General features: G+C 42.6%; 1 protein-coding gene across 1 annotated transcript in view; it reads left to right on the top strand.

Annotated features, from left to right (window-relative positions):
• The window catches only part of abca7 (ATP-binding cassette, sub-family A (ABC1), member 7), a 33,039-nt gene extending 11,987 nt beyond the window's left edge, over positions 1-21,052 (top strand). The window contains 25 exon segments of the mRNA XM_078285631.1: positions 2,372-2,501; positions 2,605-2,628; positions 3,352-3,497; positions 4,249-4,373; positions 4,625-4,726; positions 5,597-5,786; positions 6,259-6,353; positions 6,892-6,924; positions 7,370-7,475; positions 7,570-7,644; positions 7,890-8,056; positions 9,136-9,313; positions 10,394-10,509; positions 11,493-11,637; positions 11,967-12,090; positions 12,890-13,019; positions 13,773-13,899; positions 14,021-14,083; positions 14,602-14,708; positions 15,150-15,291; positions 15,539-15,673; positions 16,229-16,332; positions 16,671-16,763; positions 16,900-17,149; positions 18,211-21,052. Coding sequence (XP_078141757.1) covers positions 2,372-2,501; positions 2,605-2,628; positions 3,352-3,497; positions 4,249-4,373; positions 4,625-4,726; positions 5,597-5,786; positions 6,259-6,353; positions 6,892-6,924; positions 7,370-7,475; positions 7,570-7,644; positions 7,890-8,056; positions 9,136-9,313; positions 10,394-10,509; positions 11,493-11,637; positions 11,967-12,090; positions 12,890-13,019; positions 13,773-13,899; positions 14,021-14,083; positions 14,602-14,708; positions 15,150-15,291; positions 15,539-15,673; positions 16,229-16,332; positions 16,671-16,763; positions 16,900-17,149; positions 18,211-18,750 — 3,447 coding nt within the window. The 3' untranslated portion in view covers positions 18,751-21,052.

Genomic DNA, 21,052 nt, shown 5'->3' with positions numbered 1-21,052 from the left:
CCCAATAACAGGGCTCGAAGTCAGCATCTGCCATAAGTCACATGGCGGTAAACGTATCATTTGAATGCCTTATACAGCCTTTGGTCTTGGCCTGTTGTCAAACTTTGTCCCTGCTGGCCACCGTACACTCCCTCTGACCGTGAGCCAATTAGGGCTGCAACTAACGATTATTTTCATTGTCAATTAATCCGTTGATTATTTCACGATTAATCGATTTGTAGTTGTTTGGTCTATAAAATGTCAGAAAATGGTGAAAAATGTCGATCAGTGTTTCCCAAAGCCCAAGATGACGTCCTCAAATGTCTTGTTTTGTCCACAACCCAAAGATGTTCAGTTTACTGTCATAGAGGAGTAAAGAAACCAGAAAATATTCACATTTAAGAAGCTGGAATCAGAAAATTTTGACTTATTTTTCTTAAAAAATTACTTAAACCGATTAATCGGTTATCAGAATAGTTGGCGATTAATTTAATAGTTGACAACTAATCAATTAATCGATTAATCGTTGCAGCTCTAGAGCCAATCAAATCAAAGCAGAACAATGGCTCCGTATCAAGCAGGCTCCTGATTGGCTGCCTGTTACGCTGACACAAAGCAGCAGCAGCATCTAAACTTCTGTTTCTCCGCTGTCTGGATGGATAACAAGTCTAATGTTAGTTGAAACTTAACTTTATTCCCATGTGGCGAGTAGCTTCATGATGAATTATAAACTTGATCCATTGTATGTTGAGTTTTAAATTAACACTAAATCTGCTCTGGTCTGCTAATTTAATATTTGATGCAGTACCTGATTATATACAGGGAATAGCACTGAAAAAAAACAGCACTAAAAATTATTCTTGGCAGGTGAATTATTTTAGTTTACCAGCACTTGGCAAGAGAACCGAAAAGTTAATTTCCCGCCTAATAATATATGAATATCAAGTAGCTAATAAGGAGTAGGGCCAACCTTCACCTTCAAAACAGCTTCACTCCTCTTTAAGTCCTGAGCTGTGTGTTGTTTTATGTAATCTACTTCTCCTAAAGGTTCAATGATGTTTAGATCTCATCATGTCGGAGGCTATAGAAGGAGTTTGACTTCATCTTACTGTTGATGAATCCTCTCTATTGGTTTAGCAGTGTGTATGGAGGAATTATCATCTTTTACATTTATGTTTTCGCATTTAGCTGGTTCTTTTATCCAGAGTGACTTCTAATCAGTGACCAGGCAGGTGTTCAGCGTTTTGCTCCACTTCGATAGGACTCTGTTGTGACCTTTTGGTTACAGGACTGAAAAGACTTAAAAGAAATATAAAATGATTGTGAAAAACAAATTCTAAACTCATAGTCACATGCACACACACGAACACACCATGCAGTGTATTTATGTGCCTTCATTTGACTCACATGTGAAGGTATTAAGACTCTTTGCGTCTAACTTAAACATAATTTCACGGCACGCAACATGCTACTAAATTTATCCGTAACAACCTACATGGCCCTGAAACAGTTTCCTACTAACCTTACCTGGCCTTAAGTGTGTGTGTGTGTGTGTGTGTGTGTGTGTGTGTGTGTGCGTGTGTTAAACGTCCCACCAGTCTTATCCAGCTCAGCCAGCTCTTACCTGGAAGTCTGGATATTTGTGGAGCAGCCGAGGTTGTAATGGGTTTAACTTCAGCATCAGATTAGCGTTGATAGCCGACATACGGAGCCAGATCGGTGCGGACTGAAGGAGCCTCTCTCTGCTCCTCTGACCTCTGACCTCTGTGGAAAGCAGGGCTCTTGTATTGGAAACAGTCTGGGTGTCCCGAGACGCTCCTGTTGTCTTTTACTGCCACCTGCTGTCGGTGGCTTTAGCTGCTCTGAGGCAGTGTCTCTCAAAAAAGAAAACTTTGTTGTTATTGACCGTGGCCAGACAAACAGCAGCAGGCTAAACATGGACAAGTTGGAATAAATGTCTCAGTTCGAACTTAAAGCTGCACTAGGCAAGATTTTTATGCAAAAATACACCTGTCATGTCAGCCTAAATTACAAAATGGGGGCGTCCCATCCAAGTTAAATGTTTGATTTTTAAATATAACTTTTGAGGATGCAAAAAAGGTAGAAAAGGAAGCCGCTGTACCTGGAAGAAGTGAGTTTTGAGGCTGAGCATTTCCAGAAATCAAGGCACTCTTGTGTGGAGAGGATGAAAAAAGTCTAAACTAAGTCAAGGGCAGTATGTGGACGTCCAAAAATCTCTCTTAATTTAATTGACCATCGTGTGTTTCATGCTTGTAGATAACCCGCCAAAGAGCACCTTGTTTACACTCAGCTGAATCCTTTTTCCTCACCTTTGTGTTTGGAAAGGAGAGACTCATCTTTCACCGTGACTGTTTGTCCTGTTTGTTTCCAGATCTTTCTGCGTGTGGCGGAGGAGACGGGCGTGGACGCCGAACCAGAGCTGCAGGCCGAGTCTGCCCAGAGCCGGCAGCCCTCCGCTGGGCAGAGAGCTCCGAGAGAGACCGGTGAACAACCAGAGACTGGTACGCACACACACACACACACACACATACAGATACCACACTGTGTTTCCATGTCAGTCAGCTGTTTCCTCTCTGACTCTGCTTCTCTCCACACTGCTGCCAGGAAGGAAAAGGCTTCGTAAGCAAGGTACCTTCAGCTCAGCACCCACTGAAAACCGTCATCACATAGATAATAATTGATTTGTGGTACTTTTTAAAAGACAGCTGAAGTCCTTGATTGACAAATAACGCTGCAAGATCCTCCACATCTTAAGACATTGAATGGGTTTTTCCCCCACAAATTGCATATGCAGAATTTTGGAAATGATCTCCTCAGTCATCTACCTTTAATTGCTAGTGTTGACATGTAACTGGGAGTTTTTGAAGGCTTACATGGATACTGATATTTTTGTATTGAAGCTTGGTAGCCAATCTTTTGTTCTTATATTCACTATCTTTAAATTTATCAATTTTCTGCCCAAAAATGAGAAGTATTCAGTGTTTCCCCCAGAGTTTTCTTCTCATCAGGGTGGAAAATCCTCTGAAACAGCATTCAGAGCATCATGGGACACTAAAACTCTCCACTGAAACCAGACTGATGAAATTATTTTAGTGTCAGCAGCTCTTTAAGGCAGAGTGACCCACCACACCTATTCAATTAACTGAAGAATTCATTTATAGAAAATATTTCTGAAAAAATGTAATTAATAAATAAAACTGTGCGAAAAAAATCTGTGGTCTGTGGTCAGGAGGAACCTCCATCATTCCAGAGATGGACGACATGACTGACTCATATCTGATGTTTAATAAAAGGCCAATATGAGCCTCATATATCAGTCTAACCCTACATACGGGCCTGTCCTGCCTGCAGAGCCCCAGGAGACGGACCTGCTGAGCGGGGACGGGCGCGGCGGGATCCCCCTGAGCGGCTGGTGGCTGACCTGGCAGCAGCTCAGGGCGCTGTTCATCAAGCGCTGGCTCTACGCTCGGAGAAGCCGCAGAGGCTTCTTCGCTCAGGTGAGGAGGAACACCGACGGCCGGGGTGACACCACAACGTTTACATTTTAGACATTTAGCTCTTATCTAGAGAAACTAACTGCTTGTTCATACTGTGACCATCTGTGGGCGTGGCCACAGATGGTCACAGTATGTAAAGTATTTTTTGCTGCTTTGGAAGCCCATTTCCACCAAAAAATCTTTTTTTTTTTTCATCATCAAGATATTTTTCTCAATATTATGACTTAGTGTCATATGAAATATTAAGTCATAATCTTGAGGAAAAAAACCTCACAAAAAAAATGGTGGCGGAAATGGGCTTCTATAGGTTACATTGTTTGGATGAGTTAAATAGAATAAATAGATAGAATTAAACAATAGCAAAAAAGAAATACAGCAAATGCAAACAAAGCAGAAAGACAAAACCAACAACAAAAAGAGAATTTCCATACTGGACTACAAACAAATCAATGAAATTACAAAATCATAATATTAGCAGTTAATTGTCAAAATTAGTTTTCAGTTTTCAGAGCCTTGATTGCAAATGCTTGATCATGTTTTGACTTGTGAACAGTCAAGAGATTGTTCTATAGATCTGAGGCTATGCTTTTATACACATGGAGATCAAAGCTTCATTATAAGCCGACACGTCCATCAGCAGCCATGTGTCCTACCAGCGTGTCCTGGGGCAAGACACTGAACCCCTGCCTGCTCACTGTGAGTTGTTCTGGATAAGAGAGCCAGCTGTAAAGTGCTGTTTGTGTTTCTGCAGATCGTCCTGCCTGCGGTGTTCGTGCTGGTCGCTCTGCTCTTCAGCCTCATCGTGCCTCCGTTTGGGAAATACCCGGCGCTGCAGCTGCAGCCCTGGATGTACGGAGAGCAGTACACCTTCTTCAGGTAGACCGCCTCCCTGCTGCTCACGCCCTCAACTCACTGTCTCCAGCTGTTCATCAATTTAATGATGAAACACATCTATTCTTGTTGTAATCTTGACAATACATCGCATAATGTTGCCTTCCTGGATTTTATGTGCAAATCTTGGCTTTTTGACAACCAACTGGTGGTGGAAAAAATATTCTCGAAATGAAGACATGTTAGTGGGTATTCCACTACATTGTGTGTGTGTGTGTTTGTTTGTGTGTTTACAGTAACGATGCTCCTGGGAACCCGGCCATAGAGAATCTTCTGGAAGCTCTGCTGGACCAACCTGGCTTTGGCACCAAGTGCATGGAGAGAGAGGACAACGACACGTAAGACAAGTTCCCTCCAGGCTCTGTAAACACAAGCTCACCTACACACACACACACACACACACACACACACGCACGCACACACACACACACAAGTGAATCAGAATCCCTTCATTCGTCAAGCATAATGTACAAGAATTTGTCTTAGTGGCAACGGTGCAGAAACAGATTGAGACATAGATAATGCTTATCACTCTACTAGAAATGGAAGATAAAATAGACTATTCAGTGATAAAAGCATCTATTCTGTGTTAGAAAAAGGTTTATTATTGCTTATATCTTCCAAAAATCCTTTCTGCCAAGAGTCAAACTGAAATCTCTGCACCTTTTCCCTTGATCTCCCCGGAGTGAAATATAGTCTGGATTTCTACTTAAACGGGTATTAAATAACCTTTGACCTCTATGGGCCCCTTGAGCTATGGTGGCCTTTGAGTAACATTTTCACAATAGAGACGAGTACGCTGGGATTAAGAGATTTAAATAAAAGTGTAAAGAGGTAATATATCACAATTCAAACCACTGGAGTAATAATACTGTTTTGTTATTTGCTTTTTGGTGTGAAAATGAAATGCCAGTAGTTGGCATTTTGGATTTGGCATTACCTTCTACCCCTTTAAATGTAACATTACCATAAAAATGTAAATTGCACAGTTAAGTGTCAAAAAGGTTTTGGAAACATTTTGCACCCTGCCTGGTACCAGCAGATCCGCATGGCTTTGAATATTAGCACTAGTTGCAGTACACTTAGTCTTAGTCTTAGCCAGATATTTAAAGAGCAACAAAAACTCTTCCAAAGCGCTCTCGTCATGTTTTTCCATCTTTCCACCATGTTTACCGACTGACCCGGCGGCCATGTTGTCCCCGCCGCAGCGCTCAGTGTGAAGGCGAGCAGGACGGCCCGTACGCCCGGCCCCAGATCCCCTACTCCACCTGGCAGATGTTCAGCAGAGGGAACTGGAGCGCCGACAGACCGTCGCCCGACTGTCAGTGCAGCACCGAGGAAATCCGCCGCATGCTCCCCGACTGCTCCCAGGGGGCCGGAGGACTGCCCCCCCCGCAGGTCAGCCTCGAGTCAGGACAGAGTTATCAAGGAAACCAGCAGGATCTCATAAAACATGAGCATAAGCTAAGTGACAAAGTGCAGGGAAGGAAACGAAGTGAGAGGAATGGCTGGTAAGGTGGGAGGGAGGCCACTGATGAATCATGCCTGTACACACACACACACACACACACACACACACCCTTTGTACACACACACACTGACTGTATGCAGGAAACCAGTTTACACACTCTAGTTCAAAGTGGAAATGAGTTTGGCTTGATTGTGGGCTTTAGGTGCTTGGTGGAATTTTAGGTGAATAACCATAATTTCATGGGATTGATTGCAAATTAAAAACAGTTTAATGTCAGATGGCTGCACGTGTTGATTGCATTTTTTTCTAACATTTTCTTACGTTTGTGTGCCAGCATATGAATTGTTATATTTCTGTGTGTCTGTATCCAGTCCTGATGTTTTACCTCAATGTTTTCAGATCAAGCGGATGACCGGAGACATCCTCCAGAACCTGACCAGTCGAAACATCTCCGACTACCTGGTGAAGACTTATCCTCAGATCCTCAAGAAAAGGTGCTTCACAAAACACAGTACAACATGTCGTCAGTTAGTATTGGGTTTAGTTTTGTTCTGTTTCGTTTTGTTTAGTAGTTTACGTTTGGTGTAGTTTTTTGGACAATTTTTAAAACATGTTAAAATCTTACACGCATCTCAAAGTTATCAAGGATAATGCAAAGAATCAGCTCAAAAACATCACTGTTTATATATTATTTCTTTCAGCTTTTACAGTTCGGTTCCAAAATAAAATTGCCACCATTTGAAAAAAGTGACACCTGCTGTTGTGAAATTATTACTATTTCAAATGTATTGCCAACCAAATACAAACATTTGTGAGAAATGAAATAGCTCTGTTTTTTAAAATGTCACGTAATTTTGGAATGAATCCCTTGATATTTTGATGCTCAAACAGACTGATGATTAAAGTCAGACCACAGTCTTCCCTCCCAGTCAAAACACTGTTAAGAGTTTTATCATCCCATATTAACCTGTTTGTGTTTCCTTTAGAAATATTCCCTCTAGATTCACTCTCTCCTCTCTCTGTCATTTACAGCCTGAAGACCAAGAAGTGGGTGAATGAATTCAGGTCAGTTTCAATTTTCAACAGACTGTTTCCAGTAGTTTGTACATTTCCTAAAGCCAGGTTGCCACTGGTCATGGGATTTCTGGAATATCCTGGAATCATGGAGGAATAATCCAGACTGGGAATATATGCTTCAAAAATAAGCATAAAACCCATAAATTTTCTCCAAACAGCTCCTGCAGCATAATCCAAGTGTTTTGTGGCCAAACGATTGAACCGTCGCTCCAAAAGTCCAACATTTACCTCATTATCTCCTATATTGTCCTCACTGAGTATACACAGTTTAGTCTGAATGTTATACGTCTGTAACACTGAATCCACTGATTTGGATTGACTTGACAACTTAAGGTACATGACTTGTTCCATTATTTCGAAATGAACCCTAATTGATTCTCTTGTAATATACACAAAAAACAGCAGATTGTGCCTTTAACCTGTTGTGCTGCAGGTACGGCGGCTTCTCTCTCGGCGGCAGCGCTACCCAGACTGTAACCCAGGTCCACAACGTGCAGGACTCGGTCACTGCAATCAGGACTCGTTACCAAGTCACACAGGTAGAATTTTTTTACCGACTCTGCTGTCTGTGTGAACGTCCAGGATCTGTTCTGTGGTTCTGACTGTTTACTGGTTTTGATCGGTTTCTCACAGAACAGCTCCCTGGATCACCTGCTGAACAGACTGCCAGATTTCCTAGGAGGACTGAACAGTCAAAACAATGTCAAGGTAAAAATGTGTGTGTGTGTGTTTGTGTTTCTTTCTGTCTTTTTTGTTTTGTCTTTGTTTTCTACAGCCTGTCTTTAAAGGAGAACTCGAGCGAGGGCTTCTTTCTAGAGCCGCCGTTTTGCAACGACGTTCAACAATCATACAGGGAGAAATCCATCGTGGAAGAGGAGCTCCTACGATATTTACAATACAATATTTACAGATCTTTCTATTTTAAATCCCATTTCTCTCTTTCCTGTGGTCAGGTGTGGTACAATAACAAAGGCTGGCACGCCATGGCGTCATTCGTCAACGTGATGAACAACGGTCTGCTGAGAGCGAGCCTGCCGCCGGCAGAGAGGAGGAGACACGGCATCACCGCCTACAACCACCCGCTCAACCTCACCAAGGAACAGCTCTCCGAAATGGCCATGTGAGTTCTCTGGTCTGGGTTTCTGTGGGTGGATGTGGGTTGGTATGGGTGGGTGTGGGTGCTATTGCCCCAAATATTGGTTATCAGGTAAATTCAGGGTGAGATACGTCAGTCCTCTAAATCTGTATGCTATCAAACTTCATCACCGTTTATCATACAACATCATTTCCTACAAATCATGTCTGTTCTTTATTGAGGAGTATCTAATCAGTAAATGGAAGTAACAGTTGCATTATTGATTTTTTATGCCATGAGGTAACCGAGGTAAACTGCGTCTCTCCTCAAAACAAACATGGCATTGGACAGTGAGGAAGAAGAGCTCATGATATGACTTTTAAAAGAAAAAGAAAGCGGTATACAAGACCACGTTTATATCTGTGTATTGCTTCATCGATGCATGTCATAACTCTTCACCTCCTCTCACAACCTCTCCTCGGTTTCCTCCATGTTTAGTAGTGGTTACTATGGTAACCAAGCTCTGCGAAGGCAAAGTTGTGTGCGCAGTTGTCCACTAAGACTGAAAATTTGGAGCTAGTGGACAGAGAGTAGCGGTCGGTTGCGGTCGACCAAATTTGCGTCATGTTGTTCTTGCGTACTGTTGCAGCTCTACAGACGCTGCAGATGTGGAATAATACAGAATCTGGACTTGTTTACTATCTCATCCCCTCTATTTTTCTCTTCTCATATTTCATATATAAATGTTGCACACAGATCCACTGTCTGACTGACTGATGCCAGTTTTGTAATAAATAACTCTTACAATAACAATTTAAAGATTACTTTAAAAATAACTCAGGAAGTAACTCAGGAAGGAAGAAAAAGGAAAAGATCTAGACTATTTACAGAGTTTAAGAAAATCAAGTGATGCTTGATTCCAGTGGAAATCAAAAAAGTTTCTGCAAAAACAGATTTTGCAGAAAGCACTGTGGGCAGCACAGAAGAAGGTTATTCATTAACTGGAGGTCTTCAATGAAAAGAGTTTTTTCTAGGACCAAGGTTGAGTTTTGTGTATTAAACTGGCTCAATATGTATATTTTGTGTGTGTGTGTGTGTGTGTGTGTTCCTCTCCCCTCCGTCAGGATGACCACGTCGGTGGATGTTCTGGTTTCCATCTGTGTGATCTTCGCCATGTCCTTCGTGCCGGCGAGCTTCGTCCTGTTTCTGATCGAGGAGCGAGTCAGCAAGGCCAAACACCTTCAGTTTGTCAGCGGAGTCAAACCAATCCTCTACTGGCTGGCCAACTTCACCTGGGACATGGTCAGTGCTCCGGGGGAAGGAGAGGAAAGGAAGGGAAAGGAAAGGAAAGGAAGGAAAGGAAAGGAAAGGAAAGGAAAGGAGAGGAAAGGAAAGGAAAGGAGAGGAAAGGAGAGGAAAGGAAAGGAAAGGAAGGGAAAGGAGAGGAAAGGAAGGGAAAGGAAAGGAAAGGAAAGGAAAGGAAAGGAAAGGACAGTGTCCATCTATCAGCCGCAGTACATCCTTAACTTGTCATATTACCACATTCTCACCATGTGACAAGTGTTTCTAGTAAAGAAAAATAACCAACTAAAATGCAAGAGAAGTTCTATCAATGTTGTTGTAATTCCTACTGGTCACCAATAGAGGTCAGTAAAGGTAATAGATTACTTTATGTCCCTTTAACAGGACAATACCGATGTCTTACTTTTCCTACTATGTTCAGATCACATCACCTTGCCCATCAGAAAAATATTTGGACATTTTATTGTTATTTTTCTTCACCAGAAGCACAATCTGGCTCAGAATCTGGCAATGTGACAAGTGGGTGAAGAAAAATAATCAAAATAAAGTTTAAAATGTCAGTGAGTTAATTTTATGGGTCATTACTATTACTATCAGTCTAAATAATACAAGTTATCATTTCAGTGTATGTCTGATGTTTACTTGGCTGTGTGGTTGAGATGTTGCCTTATGATGCAAAACAATTTCCAGAAAAACGTAATCTAATTTTATGTAATCTACTTTAAAGATAATCTACTTTGAATTCTGTCTGTGAGAATTTACTGCCACATTTCAGGCTGAGTTGGATTTCTCCCTTAAACATTTTATTGCTTGTCGCACGGCTCTCATAATTCATAATTCATCTAATTGGCTTTCATGGTATACACAGCAGCGAGGGGGCAGCGCTGTGGTCAACTGGATTAAATTCAATATTTTCTGCGTTTGAGCGCTGCTAAGTCTAATTCTCTGGACATTAATCTGCACTGGAAGGATTCTCAGTAGAAAATCACATTTCACTCAGGTAGAACAGTTTTTCCGGACACATAGAAGTAAGATTTCCTGTGTTTTTCCTGAGCTTTCCGCCGTCTCCGTCCCTCCCAGCTGAACTACACCGTCCCGGCCTCCATGGTGGTGCTGATCTTCATCTGTTTCCAGCAGCAGTCGTACGTCTCCGAGACAAACCTGCCTGCCCTCGTCCTGCTGCTGCTGCTCTACGGGTAAAGACTGTAGCTTGCGGGCGGGTCGGGTGTTTATTCTCACATAAGTCTGTTTAAAGAGTGTGTAAACACGGTGTTGTCAGCCAGTCTCCCCCTAGTACAACTGCAACACAGAAAGAAGAGATTCCAGCAATACTTGCAGGTCTGAAAACGATGATTTATTAGCAGAAATGTATTCTCAGAGCTTCAAATGTTGCTGGAGTTTCTTCTTTCCCGGTGTCTTCTGCTGTTTCCATGAACCTTGCTAGTGGGAGAATACAGTTTGAACCTTAAAGAGTGCATAAACACACTGTTTTCAGCCAGTTTCCACCCAGTACACAACGTTGAAAGATGCAAAAAAGTGGAAAAGTGCAGGAGTTTAGATGCTATCAGGAGCCTGTTTGATACAGAGCTGTTGTTTTGCTTTGACTTGATTGGCTCATGATCAGAGAGAAAGAGTACAGTCATACCTTTTATTATTTCTGCCTCTTCTGCACTTTCTTTTACATTATTGGCTGAGAACCTGCAAGTAAGCATTTCACTGCGTACGCGACATATAAACTTGAACTTGAACTTATTAGTTTATCCACCAAAGACAGATTTGACCGGTATTTGGCGCCTGGCGGGGGTTAATTTCCCGCGTGCTCGTGACATCATGAGTTCGAATCTGGCTCTTGATCTTTCTCACATGCCGTTCCCTCTCTCATATTTGTGCCCCCCGCTGCATATTATCTAATAAGAGCAGAAATGTCTTCAGAAACAATCTTTAAAATGAGCCTATTAAGCACAGGATGCTTTCTATGATGTAATTAAATAAAGCCGGTAATAGAAGTTTAACTGTATGTATTCCATTTTAAGTTAATTTACAGTTCTGAGGCATGAAGATTGGCTCATATTCTTCTGGATAAAGTCTCTCTTGTCCCGCTCTGCCTGTCGGATCGTGGCCCGTGACAGAAGCAGTGTGTCTGTCTTTGCTTATTGGATAACCTAATCATCCATTTCAGGTGGTCCATCACCCCTCTGATGTACCCAGCATCCTTTGTGTTCACCGTCCCGAGCACGGCCTACGTGTTTCTCACCTCCATCAACCTCTTCATCGGCATCAACGGCAGCATCGCCACCTTCGTCCTGGAGCTGTTCGTAGACGAGGTGCGAACCGCTCCGGTCTGGGAAGTCTGGAAGAGTAGGGAAGGGAAATTTAATTTGATCATGTCCAGGTCTGAAGTAGAAAAGTTCGGGAATTGGGGAAATTGGGAAAAAGTATAAGTTTGGTCAGGAAAATTTAAAAAGTGAGTTTTGAAAGCCAGAAATCTCAGCACCTTGTAAAGTAATTAAGTAATTATTGAGTCATTGGTATTGATCAACAACTCTATCAACCCCCCCCACAGATATATTATGGTCATTTTGTGTTATGAGGCAAGAGTTCGTTATTTCCCCTTTAACCAGTCCACCATCTCTGTGTGATTTCCTCTGTCCAGCATCTGAACGAGGTGAACAGGATCCTGAAGAAAGTGTTCCTCATCTTCCCTCACTTCTGCCTGGGGCGAGGACTCATCGACATGGCCAAGAACCAGGCCATGGCCGACGCCTTCCAGAGGCTGGGTACGGACCTGCCGTGGGACAAAACACCATGTGGGACGTTGGAATCAGCTCGGAAAAAACATTTGACCACAGACACCGACAAATACTGATCGTGGAAACCTTGTATCATGGAATAATGATGGAGAAGTTGTAGAATTTGATTTGTGAAAATGTGTAGCAACTCACGAAGGATGATAAGGATCCTTGGTAACAATATTTGATGATGATGATAATACTTTATTGTCAGATCCAGTCTGAAATTTTTCTTGCATCACAGCAGCTCCATTTGCAACATCACAAAAAAGACAAAAATTAAGACAGGACACAAAGATACATACATTCAACATATCATTACAATCACAAAAGACAATATTCAAGGCCCTTCAACGTACATTTGATCTGGGATTAAGCTCTATATTTAATTTTAGGATTGACTGGTGTACAAAAGAGTGCTTCAGTCTAACCCTATTAAATCGTGGAACCCTATATCTCCGATTTGATGGTAACAGTTTGTATTCGCTGTTCAGGACGTGGTTGGGGTCAGAGACGATGTTGTTGGCCAGCCTTAATATGTTATTATGGTAGGCTGATTCATAGAGTTGGTACTCATACTCGCATAAACCCATGGAAAAGTATTGGAAGTACAACAATAACACTCTCAATATTCTGTTGTTTCACCATTTTAAGTACATTATGCATTTTCATTAGTACCTGAATAGTGTTTTTTGTGAACTTACAGTACTTTGCCATAGGTTAATACACAGTGTATTTCACTGGGATAAATCTATTTTAAAGCTGTGTGTGGTTGTTCCTGCTCCAGGCACCAAGCCGGCCCTGGACCCGCTGCAGTGGGACTTTGTGGGGAAGAACCTGTTTGCGATGGCGGTCGAGGGTTTCGTCTTCTTCATCTTCACCATTCTGCTGCAGTACAAGTTCTTCATCCGCTGCAGGTACGGTCAAAACTGCTCGACTCTCCTCTTCTGCCTTTTCTCCCTGGCTCTGATTTCTTAGATGTGCCAACACGTTTTTAAAAGTGACTCAAAATTTTCCTGTTTTCTAAAGCCTAGGAGTAGGTTTTGTATGTGTGTGTGTTTTTTTTTTCTTTCTTGTGTGAATGTATATAAGTATATATTTGTGTATTTGTACAATTTGTATTGTTTTACCATGTTTAAGTTTTCTCTGTGTAGGAAATGTACTTTTAAAATAAACTTTTACTCACTTAGTTTTACTTAATCAGCACTTCTCTATCGTACATGATCATTCTAGGGAACAGGGATATTGTGTTACATCTATTGTCTGGGCACAGTGGCTTTGACCTTTGACCTCTTTACCATTGGTTGCTTATAATGTTGATGCTGTTTACAAGCACTGGTTGGCTTGTAAATGGCAAGTGTGAACCTAATGCTATCCTTACTTACCTACTTTATCTTTCTTTCTTTCATTTCTTACATCGGATTTGCCTTGTGTATGAAATGTGCTATATAAATAAAGTTTGCCTTGCCTTGCCTAAACAAACCAAATACAAAAATGCAACAAAATAAACTTTTCCACTGTGGTTCAAACCAAAGCAAACCAACTGTAGGTGAGGTTTCATCCTAAATAATGAGTGAATGTTGCTGTTTCTTGGATAGATAGTCTACTCCACAGTAGTAAACTAAGTGATACAGGAGGTCAGTCTCTAAGTCTTGTGTCCCTCCATCCAGGCCGTGGTGGGCGGAGCCTGAGATGCCTCCTCTCGGTCCAGAGGACGAGGACGTGGCGAGGGAGAGGGAGAGGGTCAAAGGAGGCAAAGCCCAAGCCGACATCCTCACCATGATGGACCTCAGCAAGGTACAGGCAGCACACAAACTGGAATCATAATGAGAAAGCTGGATTTGTATAATATTGGTGTTAAAGATCCCCTGGCTGTCAGTGTAGCAGAGCGCTGTGTGTGTGTGTGTGTGTGTTGCAGGTGTATAAAGCGGGCAGGAAGCCGGCGGTGGATCGTCTCTGCCTTGGGATTCCCCGCGGCGAGGTGAGAGATTTACACACCACATCCAACACTCTGCAGGACTTTATACTTACAGTAAACACCGAAACACTGTCGGACGTTTGTTCTGAGTCAGTATTGCTTTTGACAAGGCCACAAATCACTGCTGCAGTCGGAAACATCGTCAAATAAATCACGTTTCCTCAAAAATGAGGTGAAATTTCAAGAGAAACCCATCGGACTTCCACAGCTGCTTTATTCTGATTCATAACAGAACCCAAATGTAGAATTGAATGTTTTTTGGAAAATCATTTAAACGGAAAATTGAAAAAATGACTCAGACAATAATAATGGCAACTTAAACTTTAGTAACTACTACTGCTACTGCTGCTGCTGTACTACTGTGGAGGTTGAAAAGATCTCTGTTATATTTTACCTTGCCGTTGACTCTGGCTGCTGTATGTATAGATACACTGTATATGTATGTATTGATACACTGTATATGTATGTATTGATATACTGTAAATATACTGCATGTGTAACACGGTGTCTCTGTCCTGCAGTGTTTTGGGCTGCTGGGGGTGAACGGGGCAGGGAAGACCTCGACGTTTCGCATGCTGACCGGAGACACTCCCATCACCTACGGCGAGGCTTTCCTCAACCAGCACAGGTACAAACATCTGCCACACACTGCTGCAGTGACCGAGGTCCAAAATAAATACTTCTTCGTACTGCTTCGGTCCACAGATATCTACCTGCACACGTGATCTGATGGAAGAATGCCTTATTTTTGCGTCAGCATATTATCTATGAAGGAGATTTTCAATTGATATTTACACAGTATTAGGAATTTAAATGAATGTTTTCCAGGTGTCATTAATTTCAAAATCCAAGTGAAACATAATTCACATATGCTATTCAATGATGTTCAGCAGTTAAATATCAGTGACCAGGGCCTCTAAACCTTTCCAGCAGCAGTAGTAGTAGCCGTAGTAGTAGTAATAATAATAGTACTAGTAGCAGCAGCAGTACTAGTAGCAGCAGCAGTACTAGTAGCAGTAGCAATAGTAATAGTAGTATTAGTAGTGAAGGTGTGTGTTCTGTGCCTCAGTGTGTTGACAGAGATGGAGCGGGTCCACCAGCTGATGGGTTACTGTCCCCAGTTTGACGCCATCAGCGACCTGCTGACGGGTCGGGAACACCTGGAGCTGTACGCCCGGCTGAGGGGGGTGCAGGAGGAGTCTGTGGCCAAGGTACCGCACAGGAACACTACACTGAGAAACTTCAATACTGTAGAGTCGGCCTGTTTCATGCACAACCTCTACCTCCCATGTGGTTTTTGTATATTCAGCTACTTACACCATCCTTGAAATGAATTTTGTGGTTTACCTGCCACTGTGGCAAGTGGACAAAAAAATGCTGTTCTTATGGTATTGATCGTATTAGACAGTAATCAATACTAGATAGTTATAGTGAGGTAGTTTCTGCGTTCTCCCCCAGGTGGCTCAGTGGGGGGTGAAGAAGCTCGGCCTGACGCAGTACGCTGAGAGGGAGGCTGGAGGCTACAGCGGAGGCAACAAGAGGAAGCTCTCCACCGCCATCTCGCTCATCGGGGCTCCGCCTGCTATATTCCTGGTGAGGATCAAACTCCTTCACTAAACAGCTGGAGAGCAACTGAACTGAACTGCAGAGGACACTTAATACCGTTTCCAATTATCACCAGAGAACTAGAATTACACTGGATTGTTGGATAACAGGGGAGAAACCAACTGAAACTACTTGATATTCCAGCTCTCAACTCGCCCATTTGTGGCAACCAGAAATAGAAGCAGAGTGGGAGGTCTTTGTTTTTCCCCTCCTCTCACTCTCTCCTTAGTGATACACTAGTTTGCATGGAAAATGCTGATTGGTTAAATGAAATTAAATTTATATACACAACTGCTCAAGCAAAAACTACATTTCCATGGAACTTGCATATTCTTTATTTATTATACATACTAAAAGAGGTTGCATGTTTTTGGCATGTACAATCAAACAGTGCTCAGTTTTTGGTGTCTTTCTTTTGGCTGAATGGTTGGTTAGTGGGTGATATTAACTTTGAGTCGAACTGCACTGAATTTAGTAGAAATTCCCTTTCATAATGATCATTCATGTTTATCAGTAAACCTTAATTCCTTTATTTCTTGTCAGGATGAGCCCACCACTGGCATGGACCCAAAGGCCAAAAGGTTTCTGTGGAACTGCATCGTCAGCGTCACCAAGGAGGGGCGGGCTGTAGTCCTCACCTCCCACAGGTAGAGGAGATGAATGAATGATCCACAGCTATCTGAAGTCTGTCAGGGATGAACCAATACTGATACTGATACTGGTACTGGTACTGGACCAGTAGATCACAAATCAAGTAAAAGTGAATAGTGTGATAAGGTGGATTTGTTTCCAAATGTAGGTTACTGTGACACAGTAAACTGTCTTGTCTTTAGCCCTAGTCTCTACTTAACTTGAACTGTTAGCTAGCTCACTGTTAGCTAGCTAGTGTGCTAATGAAATGTGTGAACAACAAGACAGTGATGGTTAGCTGACCAGATACTAACTAGTAACTGTTAATGTTTTTATCCTGTATCTGTACGGTCAGTATGGAGGAGTGCGAGGCTCTCTGCACCAGAATGGCCATCATGGTCAACGGCAGGTTCCAGTGCCTTGGATCGGTGCAGCACCTCAAGAACAGGTAATACTCTCATCGCTAGCTTATACCAGCAAAGTCAGGCTGTTTGGAACAGCTGTTTAGAAAGTCAGTGGAAATGCATAGAAATAATTACACTTTGTTAAGTTTATACTGTTCCTTTCCATCCTTCGTCTTTCAGGTTCGGTGACGGCTACACCATCATCCTTCGTCTGACGGACACTAAGCCCCGGCAGGACTCGTGTCCCGTCGACGCCTACATCAAGAGCTCCTTCCCCGGCGTGGAGCTGAAGGAGCGGCACCAGAACGTGCTGCAGTACCAGCTGCCCTCGTACGCCTGCTGCCTGGCTCGCGTCTTCGATGTGCTGGCCAACAACTACGAGGAGCTGGGCATCATCGACTTCTCCGTCTCACAGACCACCCTGGACCAGGTCAGGGCAAATAGGCAGCTGGAATTAAGATATTTTGGTGTCATGTTATCTTATACCTATTTCTGCGGTTGAGTGGTCAGAGAGGCCGTCCTGTAACTGGAAAGTCCCAGGCTTGATCCCCCTTGATCCCAAGTGTCCCTGAGCAAGACACTGGATCACTCGCTCCAGGGATGCTGTTTTGACTGCAGACTGCATCTGACCAACTTGTGGAGGAGGTCAGGCGTAAACATGAATTTGCAGTTGTGTCACAAATCTAACCACCCTAACCACGCTGTGCCATCGTGGAGGCTCAGCGAGAATTACCTGTGCACAAATAATCTAAATATAGAAGAACCAGGCTAGAAAAAGAGAGCTACCTCAAAAAGCTTGTTGTGGTGTGGCTGTAGATCCATTCAGTAACGTTCTCAGTAAAAAGGAATAGTCAGATAAGGTGGATTTGTTTCTAAATTGAAGTTACTGTGACACAGTAAACTGTCTTGTCTCAAGTTCTAGTCTCTACTTGAAAGCAGTTGAGTTGTAGATTAAGAAGAGTCAGCTCAGTTAACTTGAACAAACTGTTGGTTTTTGGCTTTTTTAGCTAGCTAACTAGCCAGCAGGCTAATTTAGCAAAGCAACCAACATTAATGTTAACATGCAACTGCCAGCTACTACTAACGCTTCTACTAGATATGTCAGCTAGTGTGCTATTCAGCTGTGTTACCAACACAACAATGATGGTTAGATGACCAGATAGCTAGCTAACCAGCTGACATGATCTAAACACAAAATCAGTGAACCCCAGTGGATCTGTGATGAAGTGATCAGTTCAGTCAAAAACAGAAACAGAAATTAACCGTCAATTCAATTCTGTTGAGACGAAGTTGTACATTTAGAAACATTAGCTGTTCACAGAGCAGAGGACCTCCAATATGGCCGCCAGAGGTTGTCTTACATCTCCTAAAAACCCACTTTAGTATCACAAAAAAAAGAATTGCCATGGTTGTATTATTGTAATGTAGTAGTACACTGATAAAGCTAATATGATTTATACATGTGACACTGAACCCAGTTTATCCTTGTAGGTGTTTGTAAACTTTGCCAAGGAGCAGACGGACGACGACCAGCTCACAGACGTGATCGTCAGCAACGGGACAGTTCAGACCGTCCGGGCCGCCCCGCCCCCCCGAACCGCCCCGCCCCCCCGAACCGCCCCGCCCCTCCAAACCGCCCCGCCCCTCCAAACCGCCCCGCGCGCCACGCTACCGCAGCCGTCAATCAATCCGCCTCAGCCAAGCAAGTCTCCGCAGTCTGGCAAATCATCTGACGGCAAACCGAAAGAGAGCAAATCGAAAAAGGCTAAATCGAATGAGGCCAAATCCAGTGAGGGCAAATCCAGAGACGGCGGGGCCAAGGGGGACGCGGGCAGCGGCATGGCGATGACCAGCAGGCCTCAGCCGGCGGAGAAGCCTCAGACGCACGGGACGAGCGGCGGCGGGTCTGACAGCAGTAACGGCGGTGTTAAGGGGGAATCCAGGAAGTCCAAACACAGCGGGGAAAGCTCCAGCAAGCATCCTGCCGCGCTCTTTATAGTCAGCAGAAACACAGAGGACAGCAGCGTGTGAAGTGGACTCACGTTGCATCTTCTGCAACGTGAGCAGAAGATGGAAGATAAATGGACCAACTACAGAAGCTTCTTATCAGTCATGTTCAGGTGAACGTTGCCGGATGCTGGCAGCCGCCTCAAGCAGAAGAGCAGGACAATCTTGATCTCACTGGCAGTCTGCCGGTATGAAGTGGACAATGGAAGAAAAAAAAATCAAAAATCAAAGTGAAATTGAGTGGAGAGGTAGTGGTATCTCCCTTTGCCTCCTCTGAAGAAAGAAAACAACAGCTTGCACTTCTTCAGTATGGGTTCGGTGCCTTGTTCACCCTCCAGTAGATCTGTAGCTTAATACCTTTACATGCTCAGAAATCCTGTGTTTTGTCATCTTTTTCTCCGTTTGTCTCATCAGTAGCCATGTCATGTGGACGTACAGTATATTTATTCTCCCAGAATATTCTACTCAAGGCGCAATGTAAAAACAAAAGGTGGCGTCCCTCAGGGCTCAATCATCAGACCTCTCACAATCTCAACTTCTCCATTTTGCATAAAGCACTTTAAAGAAGGAAATGCTGCATACACCCTGACCTGTGATCATTACTGCTGGAGCTGTTTGGGTCAACAAAATTATTATATTAAGCAAACAGTAGCTCGTCACATGGATTTCATGTATGAGGAAGAATTTGAAGAGTTCTATTCCAAAACGGTATATCCAAATACATGAAGTTCATTATTGAATATCTCTTAAATATTTAACGATGAACTCTATTATCATTTTGTCAATCAAGGACTTAAGTTGCCTATTATCCGTTAAAATGTACAATAGTAATTTATTTTATTTTGTGCGATCAATCATTCGGTCTTTTTCAAATGTCGTCACTTTTCAAATGGTGGGAGTCTCATTTTGGATCAAAACTCGTCACTTCTGCTGCTAATTACAATCATATTGGTCATTTGATAATGAAGCCATGTTGTCTGTTTTCATTTCTCCATGTATGACATTTAGAGGCATGGAATCCAGTATACAGGGTTCAAAGGTCTGGGAAGTCTGGAAATTTAATTTGATAAGTTCAAGGTATTGAAACATTTGGAAAACATGCATATAGGACTATAAAATTATGGGAAAAACTGTTTATTCCTGGTATACACAGGCATGACTCTGCATTGTTTGTAGTTGCAGACTGTCATTTCACAGTTTTATAATTGTTGAGTGTAATGTGGACTAGTCATATTGCCCAGGAACTATCAACATACTTGATATTGAACACAACAAACAAAACAACAAAAATCTAAAAATCCAGTTCAAAATAAGTCTTCAAGAAATACTGTATGGAATTCTGAAATGGAGAATTGTTCGTAACCCTGAGTTTGGTCTGGACTCCACAACACTGCCTTCGGTCAACGGTTGTTTTTATATTCATTTTTTATCTGTTTTTGAATTAGTCTCATGATCTCTGTGTTTTTTAACCAAAAAATGACGTAGCTGACTGTATTTCCAAAGCAGGTTGTTGCTGCACTGTGACGCACTGTTACGTATTCAGAAAAGATTGTTACGATAGTAATTATAGGCATGAGTCAAAAATATCAGAAGGGTTTCATTCCAAAATGCTGTGTATACATAATACAGATAATTTTGAAACCTGAAATTAGTAATTCAATATTTAAAAAGCTGAAAAATAAAAATGTAAAAGCTGAAATGATTAATAATACTATAGTTTTTTTTAAATAAAACATTGGTAAGTCGGTTCAAATGGTGGATGTCTCATTTTGGAATGAAACTGTACTGCTGACTGGTCTTATGAGGTATTATACTTGAACATGGGTACGTTTATTTATCTGTGCACGTACTAAGAGATGCACATACTGAAAACATGTATAGAAAGTATAGAAGAAAACGGGTATATATCTGTTGTGAATGTTTCGCTCTGAAAGTCAATAAAAATATATTGTTGATATATCGTTTTCGACAAAGCTCAGTATACTGTCAGTACAGTGTGTTTTTGGTGGCTCGTGGCAGTGTGTTGGCGGTCAGCAGGCTCCTCTTGGACATGGTGAGGGTGGGTGGAGGTCTGGGAGCCGGGCGGAGAGGAGGGAGGCCGGTCTGTCTGTTCACTCTCCATCCACCCACTGACATCTCTGATGCTGCTGCCCTGCTCACACATAACACAGAAATCATCATTTACTGGAGTGTTTTCTTTGCATTGAAGGCCTTTAGCTGACGCTGTTAGTGCAAGTGAAGGAGGGGATTCAGTGTGTTGCTCAGTGACATTAAAGAGGCATGAAGTCATCTATGAGCTTTATTTTCCTCTGTTGGTGAGCAGTAG

This window comes from Centroberyx gerrardi, chromosome 9 (assembly GCF_048128805.1).
Source record: "Centroberyx gerrardi isolate f3 chromosome 9, fCenGer3.hap1.cur.20231027, whole genome shotgun sequence".
Taxonomy (NCBI): domain Eukaryota; kingdom Metazoa; phylum Chordata; class Actinopteri; order Beryciformes; family Berycidae; genus Centroberyx; species Centroberyx gerrardi.
The sequence above is the reverse complement of the archived record's forward strand: the minus strand, read 5'-3'. Positions and strand labels throughout refer to the sequence as shown.